At 45.0% G+C, this 22,439-nt stretch overlaps 1 protein-coding gene across 10 annotated transcripts in view; it reads left to right on the top strand.

The window, feature by feature from the left end:
* The window catches only part of INTS6L (integrator complex subunit 6 like), a 55,580-nt gene that overhangs the window by 1,226 nt on the left and 31,915 nt on the right, over positions 1 to 22,439 (top strand). For 9 of the 10 annotated variants that reach the window (XM_040468581.1, XM_040468591.1, XM_040468590.1 and 6 more), the window contains one exon: positions 22,196 to 22,345. In XM_040468581.1, the coding sequence (XP_040324515.1) occupies positions 22,196 to 22,345 (150 nt within the window). Of the gene's footprint in view, positions 1 to 6,474; positions 7,581 to 22,195; positions 22,346 to 22,439 lie in introns of those variants that run through there. The other variant, XM_040468587.1, reaches the window with a different exon arrangement.

A 22,439-nucleotide genomic window follows, 5' to 3' on the forward strand; every position in this document is an offset into this window, starting at 1 on the left:
CCCGGAACATGGCGGACATTTTGCTTTTGTATGAGCCAGAGAGGGAGACTGAGGGCGCTGCTGAGATGGAAAGGAGGGAGGGGAGGGAGGGGAGGGGAAGGAAGACCCGACACCGGGAGGGAGGTTGCGGGATGGGCCCGCCCCCTCGGGGCGCACCGGGAGCGGCGGCGGCGGCCCCGGGGCCGAGCGGGCTGGGCGACTCCGCCCAGAGGTGCTGCGGGCCCGGCGCGCGGGCTCTCCCGGCGCCGGCTCCTCCTCCTCCCGGCCCAGCCTCCTCCCCTTCCCCCCTCCTCTGCCCGCCCCCCCCCCCCCCCCCCCCCGCGCCTCCCCCTTCTTCCTCCCGCTCCCCTCCCCTTCCTGCTGAGAGCGTGGCAGAGCCAGCCGCCGGCCTTCGGAGTGGAGCCAGAGCCCGTGCACGTCTGTGGTCTCTACCCCGCCCCACCCGATGGCAGATCTGCCCGCGGAGCTAGCCTCCCCCACCCTAGACCCGGAGAAACTTCTCATTTCTCCCCCTGGATCGGTCCGCTCCAGCCCGCTCTCGGGCACCTTAGCGACTATTAGTGTTTCCTTGCAGACTCCGCCGAAGCCGCGACGGGCTGGGGCGGGGACGTGCGGATCGGAACTCACTGGGGGCCCGAGCTTTTTAAGGACCTGGCCTACCTATTTACATCCTAAATTAGGTTGCTGTTAGCCACGCAGGGATTTGTCCGGGGAGAAGAAAGGAAGGAAGGGGGAGGACTCGACTGCGCGAGGCTGCTGTAGTCCAATTCCATGATTCGATCCACGGGATTCTGACCTACAGGCGAAAAGTAGGGAGGATTTAACCTCCGTGGGGTAGTTAATTCATGTTCCTAATGGTGAGGAGATAAAGAACTGCCTTGCCTGCAGTGGCCCGATAAACTAGAACTCAGACTATTAAGTCAACCTGCATGAGAGTCCTGCTAGCATGTTGAAATTTCAAAAATATATTACCATAATCCTTGACGTCTTTTGCTAGACGCCTTCTTTTTCTCAGAATGATCTTAATTGTGCTGGGGAGCTGCAGTCGGGACATGTTGTAATCCGTTTCAGCCGAGGGAAGTGTTTAAAAGAATGGAACCTACCAAACTGAAGAGTTGGCCAGAGAGAGCGTGCCTTCGGAAATAAGGCCAAAGGGAGGCTTTAATTTTGTAACTCGTAGCTTGGGTTCACAGTTTGATTATTAGGTTCCCCTTCAAACTGTTCTGGTTTGGGGGCTTTGTTTTCAGTTTGTGATTTATCTGTGTTAAAAACTGCAGCAAGTAGACCGCTTCCAAAATGCCACAAGCTTTTAAAAAATGTCAGTTTCCCAAAAGGGTGTGACCATTTTTTTTCCACATAGAAAAGCAGATGTTTGTACATCCTAAGTCTGAAAGTCTACACCCTTTGAGTACTAATACAGATAAGAACCCACCATTTGTAGGGTGGCTATTTGAAATTCTCCTTAATTTGAACGAGGAAAAAGGATAAGCCACAAAGCCGTGTGGCTTTTTTTTCTTTAAAGGATAACTTACTTAACATTTTTCTGAAATGCCAAGACTTGCCATTTAAAAGTGTTGTTGTTGTTGTTTTTGATCTAGAAACATTTCGTGGCAATATTTACAGAATCTTTGGAAAGGAAAAAGAAAGTCTCACCTTCCCACCCCCTCCCCCCGCCCTCCCCCCCCCCCCAACAACCATGGTGACATCTTTTTACCTAGCATCTTTATCATGGTATATACATGTTACTTTATGTCCTGCTTTTCCCGCCTGTTTTGTCCCATGAATTATTCTGGGTTGCCACATAGTCTTCATACTTAAAATTTTTAGTGGCTGTGTAACTTATCCATGGTATTTTAGAGGCTCCAGATAGTTCTATGAACAGAGGGGAAAGTTGGACTTTGTTTTTAGTGGAAATTTCATCTCTCAGCTCTCTTAATCCTGCCATGTTATATATCACATTTTTTCCCCTTTAGAAAAAAAGCATCCTTCCAAGTTGAATTTGATCTTTGTTTTCTTCTGTAGATGGGATAGGAGAAGGCACCCTGTGTAATACTTTTAATTAACGATCATTAGTTAGCTTATGATTTAGTCTTGATGCTTTTCAAAGGTTTGCTCAGGTTTTTCATTTTAATCTCACATGATACTTACATGCGCTAGAAAATGGTTACCGGTTAGTTATCTTAATGATGTTCTCGTCATGTTGCTGTCCGTACCCGAATCACTAACGATGTACATCTTTGGTAGCATTTTCTTTTTCTGGGTCTCCTCAGCCAGTCCTCTGCCTCCCCGACCCCTCCCCTCAGCATGTGGTAACTATTTGTTCTTTGGCTTTTACGATCTAGGCATTTGGGAAGGCCTGAAATTTTAGAACATCTGGTGAATTTTTCTTAAAAGTTAGTTGAGTCTTTCATTAGCTAATAGCTGGGAGCCAGAAAGGTCTGTTTTCTGTCACACCGATTATCAAATTGGTCTGTCTTTGATTGTCAGCAGGCATCTTGGTCCCTACTCAAAACTTCACTCTCCGTTAAGAGTCTGGGTCCCTTCAGCCAAGTGATGTTACATAGGGCTTTGCTGGTAGCTTATTTTTCTGCAGAATAGTGTGAACTGTATTTCTCAATTGCTCTCCAGTTGGAGGGTCATTGTTTATCTCTTCTCAGAATAACTACTTATTTCTCAGGTCTTGGTTATATCCAGCTCCAGACACTGCCGAACGATTTGTGTGTGTGTGTGTGTGTGTGTGTGTGTGTGTGTGTGTGCGCTACTGGAAGATTCAGGGCTGTTGGTGGTGTAAACAGGCATGAGTTGTGCATTTGGGAGGGTTTTTTTTTTTTTTTCTAATAGGCGTGGAACTCTTCCCAGTATATCCACTTACAGGCTCTGACAATAAATCTTGTCAAAAGTTACAGTGACTGGAATTTTTCTCTGATGTATACTGTTGTGTACATGAATATAGTATTTCACGTAGGGCTTAGTGGATTCTTACTGCACTTAGGGATGGCTATGTGCTCTTTTAAAATTCGTCATACCTGTTACTTGCAGTCTGGCGTGGATGGAATTCGGTTTCATTTGGGGACCATATAGAAAGCATGTGGAACGCAAGCATTTTGTGCTACATCTGTTTCAAGCTTTGCTTTGTAGACACGTTTTATACATAGTGTCACAAGGCTTAACACTATTTTCATACAACGGTATCTACACAGCTGGGATGAAACCCTGTTTAATAGTTTAAAATTTCGAGTATATCCATATATATATATATATGGATATAATAGGGGCATCTGGGTGGCTTAGTTGGTTAAGGGTCTGACTTCAGCTCAGGTCGTGATCTCTGGGTTCGTGGGTTCGAGCCCCGTGTCGGGCTCTGGGCTGACAGTTCAGAGCCTGGAGCCCGCTTCGGATTCTGTGTTTCCCCTCTGTCTCTGCCCCTCCTCCACCCACTCCCTGTCTCTCTCTCTCAAAAAAAATAAATAAACAGGAAAAAAATTTTTAAAGTGGGCTTTGTTTTGCATACTAGTTCCTAATAGTTTTGGCTGAGGTTCCGCTGCCTTGTGTGTGTTGTTTGGCCATGAATCACAATTTCCTTTTATTCAGTGAAAGATAGCTGAGGTAAGCCTGTGGGTACTACCAGCTCCCAGCAAATTGAGGGCACCAAGAAGAAAGTGAACCATGAGACTGGGGAACATAATAAATATTCAAAATAGTTTGATGTTTGAAGTGACTTTCTTAAAATGATATCTTTTTTATTGAAGGAAATGCTTTTTTAATATAAACCTGAGTCACTTTTCTAGAAATAGCTGCAACACATGTATAAATAGTGGGCAGAAGTGTTTTTTTATATATATATATATAAATAGGAAGAGATGTTTCAAAGAACTAGACCAAGTCTGTAATTTGAAAACATAGAGCATTTGAAAAAGTGAAACTTTCCCTTGAGTGTTGCTTTTTTTCACATCCTGTAGCTAGTTGTGTTTACTGGTATCTGTATGCCTTTATCAACATGTATCAGCAAAGGCAGTATTTTGGCTTACAGATTTAGGAAGTAAACTTGGGCTTTTTAAACAATTTTTCTTTTACATTTATTTATTTTTGAGAGACAGAGAGAGACAGAGTGCGAGCAGGGGAGGGGCAGAGAGAGAGGGAGACACAGAATCCGAAGCAGGCTCCAGGCTCTGAGCTGTCATCACAGAGCCTGACGCGGGGCTCGAACCCATGAACCGTGAGATCACGACCTGAGCCGAAGTCGGACGCTTAACCGACTGAGCCACCCAGGCGCCCCTAAACTTGGGCTTTTTAAATGACCTGTGTTCCCAGCATTTATTAGTATTTTAACGAACGCATAACTTTTTCATATGCCCACAAGTGTATTTTATGGGCCTTATTTGGACAGAAGAGTGACCTTTAGGGGAGCCTTTCACTGTGGTTGGAAGCTAAGGAAGTGCTTTTGGGTGAAACAGTAGCCACACGGCCTGTGAGAGCAACATGAGAGTAGAGGGTGCACTCTACACGCGAAATGCCACAAAGGCGGTGCATTGACTTTTATGATGAATTGTGTCTCCCCTGACCTAGCTTCCTTTTCACCTTCCTCACTGGCCCTTCAAAGCATGCGATGATAGTTATTTTGAAATTAGAAAAGGGAGGAGAACCATTAACAAAATGAAAAGGCAACCTACTGAATGGGAGAAAATATTTGCCCATCACGTATGTATCTGATAGAGGTTAATATCCAAAATCTGTAAAGAACTCCTCCAACGCAGTAGCAAAATACCAATCTGATTTACAAATGGGCAGAGGATCTGAATAGACGTTTTTTCCAAAGAAGACCTAGAGATGGCCAACAGGTGCATGAAAAGATGCTCAAGGTCATTAAGCATCAAGGAAATGCAAATCAAGACCACAATGAGGTCTCACGTCATGCGAGTTAGAATGACTGTCTTCAAAAAGATAAGAGATAGCAGGTGTTGGCGAGGATGTGGGAAAAAGGGCACCCTTGTGTGCTATGGGTGGGAATGCAAACTGGTGCAGCCACTCTGGGAAAGTGTGGAGGTTCCTCAAAAAATTAAAAATAGAACTACCCTATGCTCCAGCAATTCTGCTTCTGGGTATTTATCTCAAAATAAAAACACTGGTTCAAAAAGATACCTGCACCCCCAGGCCCCTGTGTTTATCGCAGCATTATTTACAATAGCTAAGATATGGAAACAACATCAGTGTCCATTGATGGATAAATGGATGAAGAAATAGTGATACCTATATTATCCAGCTGCACAAAAGAAGGAGATCTTGCCATTTGCAAACCATGGATCATGCTAAGTGACGTAAGTCAGACAGAGGAAGACAAATACTATCTGATCTCACTTATATGTGGAATCTAAACAAAAACCGAAAACAACACACAAGCTCACAGGTACAGAAAACAGATCGGCGGTTGCCAGAGGCGGGAAGTGGGAGGTGGGCAGAATGACTGAAGGGCTCAAAAGGTACAACCTTCCAGTTATAAAATAAATAAGTCATGGGGATTTTTTTTTTTGTAATGTATGGCATGGTGATGATAGTTAAAATACTGTGTTGCATATTTGCAAGTTGCTAAGGGAGTAAATCTTAAAAGTTCTCATCATAGGAAAAAAAGAAAACCATTTTGTGGCTACACATGGCAGTGGATGTTAACCAGGCTTAATGTGGTGATCGTTCCGCAATATATACAAATATCACATCCGTATGTTGTATACGTGAAACTAATACAACAATATGTCAGTTCTACACACATACCTACGAAGTAAATGCTTACAGACTTTTGTCCAACCTATGATTTAAATGTAGTTTACCAGAAAGAATTTTGAGAGTGAGGTACCGTGAGTGGTAGCACTGTTTTCCCTTATGCCAGGAATTAGAACTTTAGTGAAAAGCCTATACAAATAACCCTTCATCACTCATATATGCCACTCTATCTGAACCTCTGCTGGTTGTTTTGCAGTGAATAAAATATTTCTTCAAAAAAAAAAAAAAACAAACAAACAAGCAAAGTTTTCGATAAAAGACTAGATCTCTGGCCAGGGGAGTAAGTGCTGTCTCCAGACTGGGCACCCGCTGCCAGGTGACAGGGAGTACTGGCACAATTGCAGAGTCCTGTGTGTTCTGTACCCCCAAACCTCTCCTCTGGCCATTCATTCTTACCTGCTTCTCCCTTGTTTCACTCTTGGTCCTTCCTCACCTGGACTGCTTTTGCAACAGCCCCTCCACCGGTTTCCCTGCTTCTGGTCTGGTCTTGCCCCTCACTGATTCCTCCCCCTCATTGCCACCAGATTGGTCGTTCTTTTTTTCCTTTAAGTTTATTTCATTTTGAGAGAGAGAGAGAGCGCGCGAGAGGGGCAGAGGGGGGGGGGGGGGAGAGAGAGAGAGAGAGAGAGAGAACCCCAGGCAGGCTCCACGATGTCAGTACAGAGGCGAACTCTGGGCTCAAACTCACGGACCCTGAGCTCATGACCTGAGCTGAAATCAAGAGTCGGATGCTCAGCCAACTGAGCCATCCAGGTGCCCCTAAATCGGTCATTCTTAAAAGTAAAATAAAGTCACCCCCCTCCTAAAATCCTTCAGTGGTTCCCCCAGTACATTTCAGAGTAAAAGCCAGACTCCTCCAAGGCTTCCATGACCCTAGCTCACCTTCTCAACTGTGTCTTTCCACTCCTTTCCCTTCTCCTAGACCTCAGCCTCTGGCCACAGCGAGAAGGCTGTCTTCCCCAGACTTACTATGCCTCTTGCTTCTGTGCCATCGCATATGTTGTTCCCTGTGCCAGGGACACACTTGTTCACCTGACGTGCCTCAACTCTTGATCCTACATTCTCAAAAGTCATTCTGCCCCTCTGCCCCACCCATACTCCCAGCAGTGTGACAACTCCCACTGTGATCCCCCGACACTGTCCAGACCTTCACTATAGCAATTAGCGTGTCATGTGGTGATTCCCGGTGTTCATGTTGGCCTCCCCAATATGAGTTCTTTCAAGGGCACCTACTTGAACTTCTGTCTGAACCCTGAGCACTTAAGGGAGTGCCTAGATCTTAGCAGGTACTCAGTAAATAGACAAAAAGTAATGTAGCAGAATTGTATTTTTTACGAGACCAATGTATATGAATCCCCTTTCTTTGTTGAAGTATAACTGATATACTAAAACACAGCAATCTTAACAACTCAATGCATTTTTACACCTTTATACGTTCATGTAACCTCCACCCCAGACCAAGATACAGAACATTTCTGTCAACTCAGAAAATGCTTCTTCCTGTGATCCCTTCCTTCCTGCAGGTAACTGTTGGTCTGACCTTTGTCACCACTGTGGTGATATGATCAAAATGGTGTTTCCTGAAGAGAAGTCTGCCAGTGGATTGCTACTGTAGCAGTCTAGCTGTTCATTTGCCATATGTTCACTGAGCACCCTCTCTGGACCAGGTCTGTTACAGGGGCCTATGACATAGGCCAGAAAGTCCGGGCCCAGGGGGAGACCAGCAGAGTAAAAGACGCAGTCCTAGTCATCAAAGTTCTTGAGAATGGACATTGGAAAAAGGTGACTGGAAAAAGTGGATTCAGGTATGGGGTGTGTCAAGAACAGTGGACTCTTTTTTTTTTTTTAAGTTTGCTTATTTATTTTGAAAGAGAGAGACAGAGCACAAGTGGGGGAGGGTCAGAGAGAAGGAGAGAGAGAATCCCAAGCAGGCTCCACACCGTCAACACAGAGCCCAATGTGGGGCTTGAACTCTTGAACTGTGAGATCCTGACCTGAGCTGAGATCAGGAGTCAGACGCTTAACTGTCTGTGCCACCCAGGCGCCCGAAGAACGGTGGACTCTTAACCAACACATTGGAAGTGAGGGAGGAGGGTGGGCAGGACACAGCAGTGTGAATTCAGTTCATCCAGTCAGGATTGTAACTAGCCGAGACGAGACCACAAAAGGGCTTTGAAACCTCTGAGCTAGAGTTTGTACGTTTTTCCTGGGATGAAGAGCTGTGAAGTGGATTTGAAGAGAAGTGAGGCAAAAGCTTGCTGTCTGTACACTTGTTTGCTTATTCGCAGTGGCCTGCATTGAGGTGGGCTAGGGAGTGGGCAGAAGGAAAGGGGGAGGCGACCCCCAAAATGGAGTTGCAATTGCCTCGTTTTGCATCAGTGCTGATCGCGTGAGAGCTTTTGGCCTGGAGGTTGGGATCAGGGTGGACGGGATGGCAGAAGAGCAGGGCGCATGTCAGGCCAGGGCAGCTATTGTCCTCCGTTTGCCTGTGCTTCGAGAAGATAATCAGAACGGCTCATGAGACAGGGTTCTTAGGTGCATGGAGTGGTCAAACATGGCGGCAGTTCCCACGACTCAGGGAGAGATGCGCTTCCCAGAGAAGGCCAGGGTCGAAGGACCCTCTGTATGGGGGGAGCGACAGGTATGAAGACGGGACCCCACTGGCTTCAGTTCTTAAATGAAGAATTCTTTGTAAACATGGCCTCTGGTTCCCTTTCACCGAGAGTGTAAATGAGAGATCCAGGCAGTCCCTTCGTGTGAGTACTTTCTGTGAGCTGGACCACACTACCTCCTGGATACGATGTTCTAAATGGTGATTAGGTTCCCAGACCTTCCTCCCCAGGAAAGCCTTCTTAACCCTTAATGTCAGTTAGCCAAAGAACTATTGTGTTTGTTATTGTTTCCACGGGGGAAATGGATTTGGGTTTCCAAGGTGATTTGTTAAAAACACATCCTTCCCCCTTCTTTTTCACAACTCAGGGATGGTGGGGGCGGGGGGCGACATTATAAAGGCTCCAGTGATGAGGGTGAAGGGCTGAGGTGTTGGCGAGAGTAGGCACAGCTCTTCAGATATACCATTCATGTTTTAGATTGGCTATATTTACCCTGTTAAGAACAGTACCCACTGGCCACATGTGGTTTTTGAGCACTTGAAAGGTGACTTGTCTGAATCGAGATGTGCTGTAACTGTGGGACGCCTGGGTGACTCAGTCAATTAAGCGTCCACTTCGGCTCAGGTCACGATCTCACGGTACATGAATTGGAGCCCCGAGTGGGGCTCTGTGCTGGCAGCTCAGAGCCTGGAGCCTGCTTCGGATTCTGGGTCTCCCTCTCTCTCTCTGCCCCTCCCCAGCTCGCACTCTGTCTCTCTCTCTCTCTTTCTCTCTCTCTCTCTCTCTCTCTCAAAAATAAACATTAAAAATTAAAAAAAAAAAGATGTGCTCTAAATGTAATTTAAACACTTGATTTTGAAAACTCGGTACAAAAATGTATAAAACATCTCATTAACCACTTTTAGATCAATTACAAATTTAAGCAACCATACTTTTTATATATTGGGTTAAATGAAATATACTATCAATTTCACCTACCTCAGTTTTTAAAAATGTGGCTACTTAAAAATACAAAATGACATAGGTGGCATGCACTATACTTCCGTTGGACAGCGGTGTTAGTTTCTATTCTTTCTTCAGATATTTGACTTTCGTATCCTAGAAATTATTTGCCAAGGAAGTTCCTTTCTCTTCAAGTTCTGTTTAAAATTAACACCATAATGGACTCATTTGTGTATGAAAGGTTATCATACAGTTCAGAGTTGATGGGTTGATAACCCTTGGCCCTGGGGCAAAATATGAAAGCATCCCATTCTTGTTTGTATTGAAAGCCAGTTTGGTGATCTAACTGGTTGGGTTAGAAGTGTTTTCCTAGGCTAAGTACAATAGAATATATGTGTGAACTCCTAATGTAAATGCGGGAATTCAGAATTCTGTTGGTAATGTGTTCCCTAGCAAGCCCTTGTCTTAATAATCATGTAATAATCATGGGATGTCATCAGTAGCATTGAAAGGGGGGGTGGGGGTGGGTCCAGGTTCACACGATAGGAGAACTCCCATGATTATTACTTTCTCTAACCTCAGTCCTCCTAATGGGGGTTACAGAAGTGACCACGTTATTTTTTGTTACTGTAATGACTTCCATTTAAGGAAGAAAAAGCAATGTTTAATCCTGAGTCTGGACAAAAGTACTGAATGGCACGTATTTTGCATATAACATTTCATAGTTTGGGGTCCTTCTAAAACCCTCCCTTGTAGTCGAAGGTGTTATCCGACTTTTACAGATAGGATTGGACATATAACTACTTTCTTGTAATAATGAACAATAATACAAAAGCTTTCTAATAACAGCAGCTGACATTTATTGAGGAATGCTTATGCACCGGGCAATGTGCCAGTGAATATAAGGTACTTATTTTATTTACCTTCCCAACCAGCCTAAGTCAGAGGTACTGCTATTATCCCCATTTAACGGATAAGGAAACCGGGGCCCAGAGAGGTTAGGTAACACAGCCAAATAGTGACCTGGGTCTGTCTCTATTCCAGAGGCTTCGGTAATGAGCCGCTTTACTTTTCCTATCAGTCGTGGGAGAGCATTCCTTTTAATAACTTCTCACTTGTATTTTCTCGTCATGATATATGTCCTGGCGCCACGTTATTTAGACAGAACTGTCATGCTCTTACTTACGGTTGTTTTTGGTATAGCAGTGCTTGGCACGATAGCAAGCACTCACTCACTGAACATTATTACTGCCAGAGTCACTAGTTTTATTATTTTTCTGACGATTTCTAGGCGAGTATCACAGTGCATTCGTTTGTGAAACAGTTTGGCTTTTGATGGGCCACAGTTCTGCCCCTACCCTGGCAGCGTGTGGAGTTGGTGGGGATTGAGATTGGTTAGTGTGTCCATGTCGGGGGTGGAGTTTGAGGACGGTTCGTCTGGGCTGAGTAGACCCTATGGGAGAAGCAGTAGGCTTGAAAAAGCAACAGGGTAGTCTTTGGCCTTCTAGTGGCTGCCAGGATCTGATTTTGCCACTTTGACTTTATCAATCTCCTGACAAATGTGTTTCTGGTAAGGAAAAGAAAGACATTCGGGATACTTCACAGTAACCGGAAAGACATTCGGGATACTTCACAGTAACCGTTGCTTTCTTCCAATCCACAACCTGTGGGGAGGCAGAGCGGCTTGGAAAAGGCTGGAAGGCACCATAAGCACCTTTAGGGAGTTTTATGTATCAGCCTGTGCCTTTACCTGATGGTACCATTCTCATTCCCTCCACATCTCCCAGTCTCCCCAAGTCCCCGACCCCTTCCGGAGCCAGATACCTATTTCTCCTTCCTGCTTAGTTAAGCCGGGAAGGGTGGATTTCCGAGAAGGAACAGCGATGCCGCCCACTCAGCCACTGGGGTCCTAACCAGAGAAAAGGTATACGAAGGCTTTTGTACTGATGTGCCAGATGTTGGGAGAAAAAGTGGGGGTTCTGTTGCTTAAACCATGTGCTCCTGATTATATGAGTCGTTAATGGCAGTTGTTTTTTTGTTTTGTTGTTATTGTTGTTGTTGTTGTTGTTGTTGTTATTTATATCCTGCCCCATAGGTCAAATAGTTCAGTAAACTTAGTACCAAGAGCCACATTTTGGACTTGAATGCGAGTGAACCAAAGGCAGAACGCATTTATGTTCGTGCAAGAAAGGAACAGTATGAATAAGAAAGGGCTGAGTTACTAATGTTTATTCTCTTTGCCCTTGACTGCCTTGTTCGTGGTCTCAAGTATTCCTTCCACACCGATGGCTCCCCATCTTCAGTTTCTTACCCAGGCACCTGTAGCTGACTACAGGGCATCTCCACTTGGCTGTCTGTCCTGCCATCAGCTCATAGTGAACATGTCAGGAAGACCCTGTGGTTCTAAACCTATCCCCTTTTCCATATTTCCCAGCTTTTAGTCACCCAGGGTTGAAAGCAAGGCATTATTTACCTTTGACCCTGTCCTCCCATTTCTTCTGAGATCTGTCCCTCATCCCTGGGAAATGCTTCTTACATACGTTCCTTCGTCACAATTTCTGCTGCCATCACCTGAGTCCAGATCCTGAAATGTGGTTCTTTGACCACTGTTAACAACCTTCGACTTGGTTCTCCAAAGTACCCCCCAAATTCCTACTCTTCCCACACCAACCGCCAAGTTTCTAAAAAAGATGGTTTCGACCCCTGTCCCCGCAACCAAGCCTCCAAAGACTCCCTAGGCCTATGGATGCCATCCCGAGCCCTCTGCAATCTGCTCCCTGAGTGCATAGAAACTTATTCCCCGTCATCTGCCCACGGGAGTTCCCTGCATCAGCCAGACCTGTCTCTTCCACCCCCTGAGTTGGTCCCCCTTAGAGCATCAGTGAACCAAAAGAAGGAGGGAGATACAGAGAGCTGAAGGGGGGGAGGCAGGGAGGGAGGAGTGAACTGGCAGCATTCCAGTGAGGGTGTGGCTTGAGGGGGAGGATGTGACCAAAGGTGCTTTATTATAATGAAGAAAAGTTGCAAAAGGAAGAGGGAAGAGGCTGGAGTATGACCTTTAGAGGTTGATTAGTCTGAACTAGACCAATAGGTTGTGATTTAAATTGGCCTGAAGTTGCCTGGAGGCACGGTTTAATCCGGAGCCCCATCTCTCTTTGCATTTGTCTGTGCCAAAGGGAGCCCGCATAACTAGACAGTAGACTGCAGGTTCCAGGGGAAAAAATCTAGGCTTTCATACAGCCATGGCATTGGGAAGTGGGGGGCCCTCCTGTTTTATTTCTTATGGAAGAATGCTGAAGATGTGCGGGGCAGAGCTGTCCATGTTTCTTAAAAGCTTACTTGTAACCTCCATTTCATAGTGATGTTTTCAAGCTGTGTGTTAGAAGTCTGTTTAAATCTAGGTACTTTTACAAAAATCAGGTTTTAAAAAATGGTCATGGTACATCCTGTCTGGTAGATCACCCCCACGCACTGTCGTGTACGTGTGGCAAGGGGTGTCACTTCAACTCTTAGCCACAGTCTGCCACTGATTAGATAGATACATGACCCTGGGCAAGCAAGTCACTTACGTTTTATGTGGTCCATTTTCTTATCTGTAAAATGAAGGGATTAGATTAGGTTATTTCCAGTGTTCTTTCCAAAAAAAGTATAGGCGAGAACGGTGTAACTGAAAGGCAGGAAGGCGAATAATTGAGGTATGGATTTCAGGGTGATTTCAAACTTGCTTTTTAAATTTTAGAAAACGGTTCTTGGACACTTACTCATTATGTTGATGAATGTCACTCCGTTTTCATTGGTAAATGGGACTCCATCTCATTGGTGTCATTTCTGTTTGCCGATAACAGTTCAGTGATCAAGACAGATTCCTGGCAATGGTTACCTCTCAAGAGGGTGGCCCTGGGAGTTTGGGGAAGGTATTGACTGGCCTCATATTTCTGTTGGAATTTTTAACATTGAATGTATGTTACTTGCGTAATGTAAAAAACTGCTCATAGCGACACTTGGGTGGCTCAGTTGGTTGAGCAGCCGACTTCAGCTCAGATCATGATCTCATGGTTTGTGAGTTCGAGTCCCACATCAGGCTCTCTGCTGTAAGCGCAGAGCCTGCTTCAGATCCTCGGTTCCACCCTCTCTCTGCTCCTCCCCCACTCATGCTCTCTTTCAAAAATAAACATTTAAAAAACTGCTCATGGGGCGCCTGGGTGGCTCAGTCAGTTGAGCGACTGACTTCAGCTTAGGTCATGATCTCAACCTCCATGGGTTCAAGCCCTGCGTTAGGCTCTATGCTGACAGCTCAGAGCCTGGAGCCTGCTTCGGATTCTGTGTCTCCCTCTCTCTCTGCCCCCCTCCCCTGCTCACGCTCTGTCTCTCTCTCTCTCTCTCTCTCTCTCTCAAAAATAAGCATTAAAAAAATAAAAATAAAACAAAATTTAAAAATGGTCATAAATTTTTTTGAGAAAATAATTTTTAAAAATTGGAAGAAAGAGATGCCATGTAATACTTTGGAAAGTAATGAATGGCCCTTCTGCGGCCTCCTCTGTTCAGTTCTTTCTGCAGTGTTTGGGTGGCTCTCACTCCTGTCCTTGCGTTTTTCCAAGGCCATCTTTGCTCATTTTTATTTTGTGTATGTGTTCATAAAAATGTCTCCTATCTGGGGGCGCCTAGGTGGCTCAGTCGGTGAAGCGTCCGGCTTCAGCTCAGGTCATGATCACGAGGTCCGTGAGTTCAAGCTCTGTGCTGACAGCTCAGGTCCTGGAGCCTGCTTCAGATTCTATGTCCCCCTCTCTCTCTCTGTCCTCCCCCACTTGCACTCTGTCTCTCTCTCTCAAAAATAAACATTAAAAAATTTTTTTTAAAATAAATAAAAATAAAATGTCTCCTATCCGAACCCAAAGTCTCAACAATTGAGCATGTGATCTGCACAATAGCTTTTTTTTTTTTTTTCCTGATAATAGGTCAATAGCCACAGTTGAAATGGTCTGAGAGTGAGAGAGGAAACATTTAACACTGTATCTGACCGAGTTTGGCAAAGTCTTTGCTACTCTAAGATATTTTTCTTTCACTAACAATATAATTGACTCTTGGACAAAGGAGAAAAGTTTCTAAAATGTGGCTTCTATCTCATAATTTCTTCCTGATTCTCTGGGGCAAGCGAAATTTTGAAAACTCAAAAATGCATTTTGCATATATTTTAGACTTACCTCTAGGATTGTGTATCCCCTTAAAAAATCCCTCATACTAGGTATTCTAGAGACCCATGATGCAAAATCGTGAACTTTGTGTCAGTAGACTCAAACTGTGGATCATTTCTTTGCCCAGTTTACTTAAAAATAGGTGCTCATGGTGTGGGCCTTTAGCCATCTGCTGGAAAAACAATCCTGCAGGCCATAGACTGTCAAATACATTTCTGCAGTGTAGTATGGGGGTCTATTTCTTTTTTTTTAATGTGCTTTTTTTTAATTTATTTTTAAAATTTTCATCCAAGTTAGTTGGCATACAGTGCAACAATGATTTCAGGAGTAGATTCCTTAATGCCCCTTATCCATTTAGCCCATCCCCCCTCCCACAATCCCTCCAGCAACCCTCTGTTTGTTCTCCATATTTATGAGTCTCTTCTGTGTTGTCCCCCTCCCTGTTTGTATATTATTTTTGCTTCCCTTTCCTTATGTTCATCTGTTCTGTGTCTTAAAGGCCTCATATGAGTGAAGTCATATGATATTTGTCTTTCTCTGACTAATTTTACTTAGCATAATGCTAGGGAGTCAATTTCTTAAGAATGTCTTTTAAAAACTAGGAGATTCAAGTAAGCTAGAATTCTTTTGCACGGTCTTGACTGGTATTATTTCAGTTGTCTCAGGGAGAGAACGGATGCAATCAAATCAAATGGACTTTGAGGCTTTTAGCAAGTTCAGGACACCAAGCGCCCCTGGGGAAGTAACTTAGACAAGAAGGAATCCAAGACAACTGGATGGTCTTAAGTAATTTTATAAGAAGAAGCTGTGTCAGTGCACATCAAACACAGAATCCTAGGGGCGCCTGGGTGGCGCAGTCGGTTAAGTGTCCGACTTCAGCCAGGTCACGATCTGCCGGTCCGGGAGTTCGAGCCCCGCGTCGGGCTCTGGGCTGATGGCTCAGAGCCTGGAGCCTGTTTCCGATTCTGTGTCTCCCTCTCTCTCTGCCCCTCCCCCGTTCATGCTCTGTCTCTCTCTGTCCCAAAAATAAATAAACGTTGAAAAAAAAAATTAAAAAAAAAAACACAAAAAAAACCACACAGAATCCTAGATAGCCCCTGTCGAACCTGGAAGCGTACCAGTACCTTGAGCCAAGGGAGAAAAACCACAAAAAAAGTGCTACCAGTCCAAATTGCTGGAGTTTTAAGGGGGAAAACAGTTGTGTCAGGGTCAGAAAATGCAATGCCGGAAGGAAGTTTTAAAAGAGATACGAGAAGCAGGACAGTTCTGTTGTTTCACCGATACAGCGTCTTCCTAATGTGTGCGTTCATCATGTTAGCACCCTCCTTTGTAGGTGTGCTGCAGGTAAACACAATTGAAAAAGATGCTTGAACATTTTAAGATGATTCAGCTGTCACAGTGTTCTGTTTACGTAGGAAGCCAAGTAAACCGTGTCTCCTCTCTGTCCGAATTAGAGTCTGTTTCAGTCGTGAGGAGAAAACTCCAGAAGCTTTTCAAGCTTTTAACTCACACGGATATTCCGTATAAGGCTCGAGGGAAAAGTCATGTGTCTCCTTGGGAGGCGGACTTGATTGGAAAAGCAGGGCTTCTTCCTTTCCGTGTCATTCTGTCTCGCTGGTCCGGTTACCAATGCAAGGACGATATGCCGTGACAAAGTCGATAGAATGTCAGGTTGCAGAAGAAAGTGAGTTGGTTGAAAAATGCTGTTGAAGTCGATTTAGTCAGGTTGTCTGAGTTGTTGCAGAACCAGCTCCCCGCCCCCACCCCCAACTTGTGGGGAACAGATGGAAAAAGGAAAATAGTTTATCTTTCAACAAGAGAAATGGTGGCCCTGCTAAATTTAAACTCTGGCTTTAACTTGCGACATCTGGGAAAATACTCAAATCCGTTAATCATCTAGTTTGTAATCACCTCGAAGAAGAGCCCAAGGTCCAGGATAGCCCCCTCTGTATGGGCCTCTGAAGGGCAAATGTTGCCAGCCTGGTTTCATTTCCTTGAATAAAAGATTTTTTTTAAACAAGTCTTGTCAAGGAGAGGGAAGCAACTTGTATTTTCTCTCCCTGGATCCCAGGAAGACTTGGGCGGAGCTTTTCAGGGGAGCATCCAAATGGGCTTTCGGGCGTGTGTGCCCAGAATGAATGGATCAGTGCAGTGGCTCAGCACCGAGTCAGAGGGACAGAGAGAGAACCTGGCATGTGACAACCTATACTATAGAAGGACTATTTGTGCTCTTTGAAAAGATTCACTGTAATTCCCTTTCACACCCAGCACAGAGCCCAACGCAGGGCTCGAACTCGCGACCCTGAGCTGAAGACCTGAGCTGAGATCAAGAGTTGGATGCTTAACCGACTGAGCCACCCAGGCACCCCTTCGTTTATTTCTCGATTTGCAAGTGATTCCATTCGTGTCATTTTTAAGGGGCACTTCTCTTGTGGAAAGTTAGATGTAGCTGCCCTAAATATGTTCCTCAGTTACCTTAGATGAGGAGATTTGTAGCGTGTTCCTTAAATTTGCACATGACACTAAGCCTAACAGGGTCATTTGTATTTTGGAATTGGATTACAAGTGCCCTTTAGAGATGGGAGCAGGGCCTTAATAAGGTTGCAGAGGATCGTAGGACATATTTCTTTTAGGCTTTGCCCTTCCAAGGAAAGGAGTGCAGATTCTCTCCTTTCTGTGGTGATATGAGTGGACGATAAATGGCTAGTGGCTAGTCTGGAGCTGGGACAGAACCCAAGGCACTGGTAGACTGAAAAGCCCATACTTCTTCTGTTGGCATTCAAAGACGTTTTCAGTTGCCAATACACATTTCAACCAGGCCCGAACTAACGTACTGATTCAGATGTGAGTTGTTTTCTTTCTGTAAGTCAGATTTATATAAAGGTATGGAATTACAAGATACAAAAACCCAAAGGGACCTTCCAGTTGGTTTTTCAACCTTTTCGTTGCTTAGATGAGACAACAGCCCCAGTGAGGGATAAACGACTTACTCTGGACCAGTTGCTTTGCTAGTTGGCTATAGCCACGAATGGACCAGGGTCTTCCAAGTCCTAGGTCACTGCTCCCCACACGCAACTGGTCTGCATTTAGACATGAGGGAAAGGAAGTTTCACTGAAAGGAAATTTGGAAGTTCCATTAAGTGTATGACTTTGGAGCTATAACAAGACTTGTCTACAAGGTGAGGATGTGGACTACCTAGAAGATTCTCGAGTATAGTGGTTTAAATTGGTGGGCTCTAGAATTAGGCTACCTGCGTTCAGATCCCAGCCGTGTCATTTCCTAGTTGTTCGCCCTGGACAAGTTGCTTATCCTCTCTGAGCCTCAGTGTGCTCATCTATAAAATGGAAGTAATAACAGCACCTACTTCGTGGGGTGGTGAAGGTGCCCAGATGAGGCTACAGATAGAATGGTATGCTGAGCCTAAGTGAGGTCCTGACACATAAGCACAGATGCACATTACCTATGATTATTACTGACCACCATTACCGTCTTCATCATCGTTGTGACTTTACTCCAGGGAGACTTTTACAACTTGACCTAAGACAGTAAACCCTTAGTTCAGGAGTTCACTCGTCTCAGGTCGCCCCTTCATCCCAAACCTCTGTCCCTCTGGTCTCCCGGGCTAGAAGTTTTGTAACCGTCTTTGCGCTCTCTCCTTCACGCACATGGTCGGTCTGTCACCAAGTCCTATCTTGTTGGTTTAAAATGTTTCTGCCTTCTTCTTCTTCATTCCCAGGCTAACTCAGGTCCTGATTCCCTCAGGCTGGGATTACTAGTCAAGGCTCCTAGCTTCTTTTTCCTGGCTATGGACAGAAATCTGTAGCCTGCCTTCCTTCCCCAATGTGTCCTATGTGTCACTGCCAGACTGACCTTCCTGAGACACTGCTTTGATCCTGTTTCCCCCTCCCCTGGAATCTGTAATGAGTCTATTGTCTGCCGAAGCCAGGCCGAGCTCCCTTGCCTGACCTCCAGGTCCTTCTAGCACATCTCGATCCAACAGACATATAATGCCAGCCATACACAAATTGTAACCTCGTCTAGTAGCCACGTTAAGAAGTAAAAAGAAACAGGTGGAACTTTTAGTAATACATTTTATTGAACTGCGAAAATTTAAAACAGTATCACTTCGGCACGTAACCAATATAAAAGTAAATACTGAGATAGTGTCATTCTTATTTTTCTTCTAAGTCCTCCAGACGCCGCATGGATTTTACACTTACCTCACATCTCAAGTCAGACTAGCCGTGTTTTGGGGGTTTTGTTTTTGTTTTTTTTTTTTTTTTTTAGAGGGCAGGGAAGGGGCAGAGGGAGAGAGAGAGAGAGAATCCCAAACAGGCTCTGCTCTCAGTGTGGAGCCGACGCGAGGCTCGATCCCCAATCCTGCCACTATCACCCCCACAAACAAGACCGACTTAAGTCTTACTTCTTCCTGGTGTCGGCAAACAAAAGAGGGACGGTAATACCATGCCTATTTTATAGGGTTGTCCTAACCAAATGTGAAATGTGAAAGTACTTGGTAAGCTGTAAAGCTTCCATAAGAATGTATGGAACTCATTATCGTGAGTCAAGATTTTACTGACCCTGAGAGTAGCGAACCTTTGGAGTAATTTGAAAGAAAAGACTGTGTTAAGAAGACTGTATTAGGAAACGGGCTGTCCTGAATTCGTTTCTATAAAAAAAAAAAATCAACTCCAAACAATGAGCAAGAAATAGAAACACAGACTTTCTGCCACTAGCTCTTCATGATTATCTTTTGGGAAGAAATTTGTCACATTAATGAAGTTCTCAAGATAGTGAGATTAATCCGTAGGCTCTTTCCCCTTCAGCATGGTGAGGAATGCGTTTAGGGGCTTTTAGTTCTTGTGCTGTTCAGTTCATTGCAAAGAATTGGGATTGACCTGATAACAGAATGCCAGCGATTCAAGTGCAGGAATGATTTGTAAAATGCTTCCTTCCAATCCATAGGCTAAAGAGAAATCGAAAGAGCAATTATTCCGACAGATTAATTAGCAAGACTCTGAACAATCGGGACACGTTATTTTCAATATGGAGGAGTTACAGGGTGCTTGCCTAAGTGGTACCCACATCTTACGCCAGCCCTTTACCAAACCAAGCTGTCTGCTCATTTTTCTTTAGTCATGCCGCGGACTGCTTTGCGGCTCCCAGGAGTTCAGTGCTCGCTGTGGGTATAATGCGGAATTTACAATGTGGAAGTAAGATTGCTACGTGAAGTAACTCCGAGAAAGCAGTCAACTTTATAAAGTGGATTGTGAGGGAAGGGCCCACCATTCTCAGGTTTGCCCAGGCCACAAAGCTCGACCTAATGGATGACCTGGGTCCTTCGCCCATCCCTTCTGATCAGCTCCCAAATCCTTCTGACGCCGCCTCTGAAATTCTTGTTTCGTCGGCAGCCCCTTCTCCTCCCCTCTGCTCTTCCCAGAAGCTATGGCAACAGTTTCCAAACCAGTTTCCCTGCCTCGAGCTTCAGCCTCCCCTCCACTCCCCAGTTGGTTCTCCAACTCCCCAGCAGAACGATCTTGCTAAAACACAGATCTGATCAAGCCGCTGCCCTGATTAAAAACCTCAAGTTATTCCCAGAGCCAACAGATAAAATCCAAACTACAAAGCATTATACAGCCAGAACCCCACTTATCAGCCTTGCCTCCTGCCCTATCCTTCCGTGGACTCTCGGTCTCTTCCTTGGCCTGCCCCTCCACACCTGCCATCAGTGCAGGATGGCCTGTGCTCCTCTTCCGATGCCCCATCTTCCGTGAGGAGCCTTCCCTAACCTTCTGGTCACTTGTCCTTTTAGTGCCCATAAATACATTTCTCATGCCTCTGTGACAGGAACTCCTCAAGGGCTGATCCCTTTCTAGATCTCCAGCGTGTAGTGTTCTGTCCAGTACGGCATAGTCGGCCCGGGCAAATTTGTTGAAGAAAGGAAAGAATTGCTAGTATCCTTCCCAAATGCATACCTTTCTCTTCCACCACAAAGAAGAAAGCTCATTTTTTAATTCAGTGTGATTTGCAACGTGCTGATAGTTCTAGGTATTTGAGGAGGCCAATTTCCACACAAGCTTTCTTTGTAACTACGCTTTTAGTGAAAAGGCCATAATTGCTTGTGGCCTAAGATTTCCCTTAGGCCACAAGGAATTCTCATGCTCTGCTTTCCCTAGGTACTATAAGTCATATATACAATCTGGCCAAAGGGACACTTGGAAAGGTTTTACCTTTAGACCCTTCGATCTGTAGGATATGTCAGGAATATTAAAAAAAAAAAAAACAAAAAAACAAAAAAACAAAAAACCAACGGCTAAGCACATCTTTAATTTCACAGAATTTCAGACTATTGGACTGGAATGGATATTAACCAGGACCTTCACCCTGTATGGTTATGCGGGTTCTGGACGGTTCAGCCGAAGGGGGCGCCATTCTGTCGGATTCCAATGTGAATGACTCCTTCCGCTGCTTATGTTACGCACAGCCTCGCACAGTGTCCCTTGCTTGCCTAATCCTCTCCAATTCCAGAGAATACCATCTCGGTCCCTGGGGCCAACAGGCTCGCTCAGGGTCATGCAGATATCTCAGTCATTCTGACCCAAACTGCTCCTGGAGACTATGAAACTAGAAGAGAGAACGTTTGCTGTAGTTGCATGGATAATGGCCAGTGTGCCTTCGGCCAGACATGAAATTGAAATGATTTGGTCGATCTCTTATTATTTGCTCTCGCCTTCCACCTCCAGCGGTACCGGCCTGGTTGGCATGACTTCAGCATTCACCCTATCCCACTGCTGCCCTCAGTGTCACCAACACTAAGGTGGCTGTTTGTCCCACCCAGTTGCCAAGCTGTGCTGTTTGCTCTCTCCTTTGCTGGCCTTCTCCTCTGTGACCTGCTGTCAACTGCCAGTTCTTCTTTTGGCTTCTCTTCTTTGCATTTGGTGCTGCTTTGTTTTTATAGCCATTACTGGCCCCCAGTCAACGTGACCTTTTCCTCCTGGTCTCCAAACCATTCGATCACAGCATGTTGGCTGCTGGCCTGGGGTCTTTGGTTCTTTGCTGCTGCTCATAGCTGCTGGGAGTGCCTGGGGGCTGCTTCTTTGCCAAAACGTTTTAAATTTCTTTTCTTTCTCCCCTTTTTCTAGACGTGGGGCTTTCTGAATGTTTGAAGATGCCAGAAAGCTTGTCTCCGAATAGTGGTGGCTCTATTCCTAGAATTCCCCCTTGACTCTTACGTAAAGTGAACATATTGTTTGGGGGCAAGAATCTTGGTGAGGAAAGTTCATGCAGTTCAGCCCCTCAGTAGCGAATTGTCTCTATCAAGGACAGCGCACTTAAAAATAGCCCCTCCTCTCCTCCTTTCTTCATGCTCATCATCAGTGTCAAACTAAGGTAAACACTGAGGTGTTTGGGTAGGTTTGATTGGACCTGAAGAGAAGATTGGGCTTCTTGAGCCAGAGCCTCCCAGCCAGAATGGACGAATGCACCGTTTGCCTCTTTGCTCTTGGTCGTTAACGCGGACAGATCTTTCCGATCAGCCAAGATCTAGACTAGAATTAGATCGAGGGACTAGTGAATCTGTTAGAGGTTGGATACTTGCTGTTTAGTGGTTGTTTGCACTTTATATATTGTTCATTGTGTAATCGGGAATTTCTTTGTAAATGTTTGGTTTTCAGGCTGGTTGGAAGGAAAATCACGCAACATTCATGAGTGAACTAAAAAATCTTCAGGCTTCTGGACTGACTACTCTTGGTCAGGCTCTAAGATCCTCATTTGATTTGTTAAATCTCAATAGATTAATATCTGGAATAGACAATTATGGACAGGTAAAAAAAACTTTTGAGTGAGTACAGCTAATTTATTTTGGTGACTTGGGGTAAGAATTTAAAACCGGGCGTGGTTACCAAGTTTTCTGCTACT

This window comes from Herpailurus yagouaroundi, unplaced genomic scaffold (assembly GCF_014898765.1).
Source record: "Herpailurus yagouaroundi ecotype Mexico unplaced genomic scaffold, PumYag 67702, whole genome shotgun sequence".
In the NCBI taxonomy this organism is placed as follows: domain Eukaryota; kingdom Metazoa; phylum Chordata; class Mammalia; order Carnivora; family Felidae; genus Herpailurus; species Herpailurus yagouaroundi.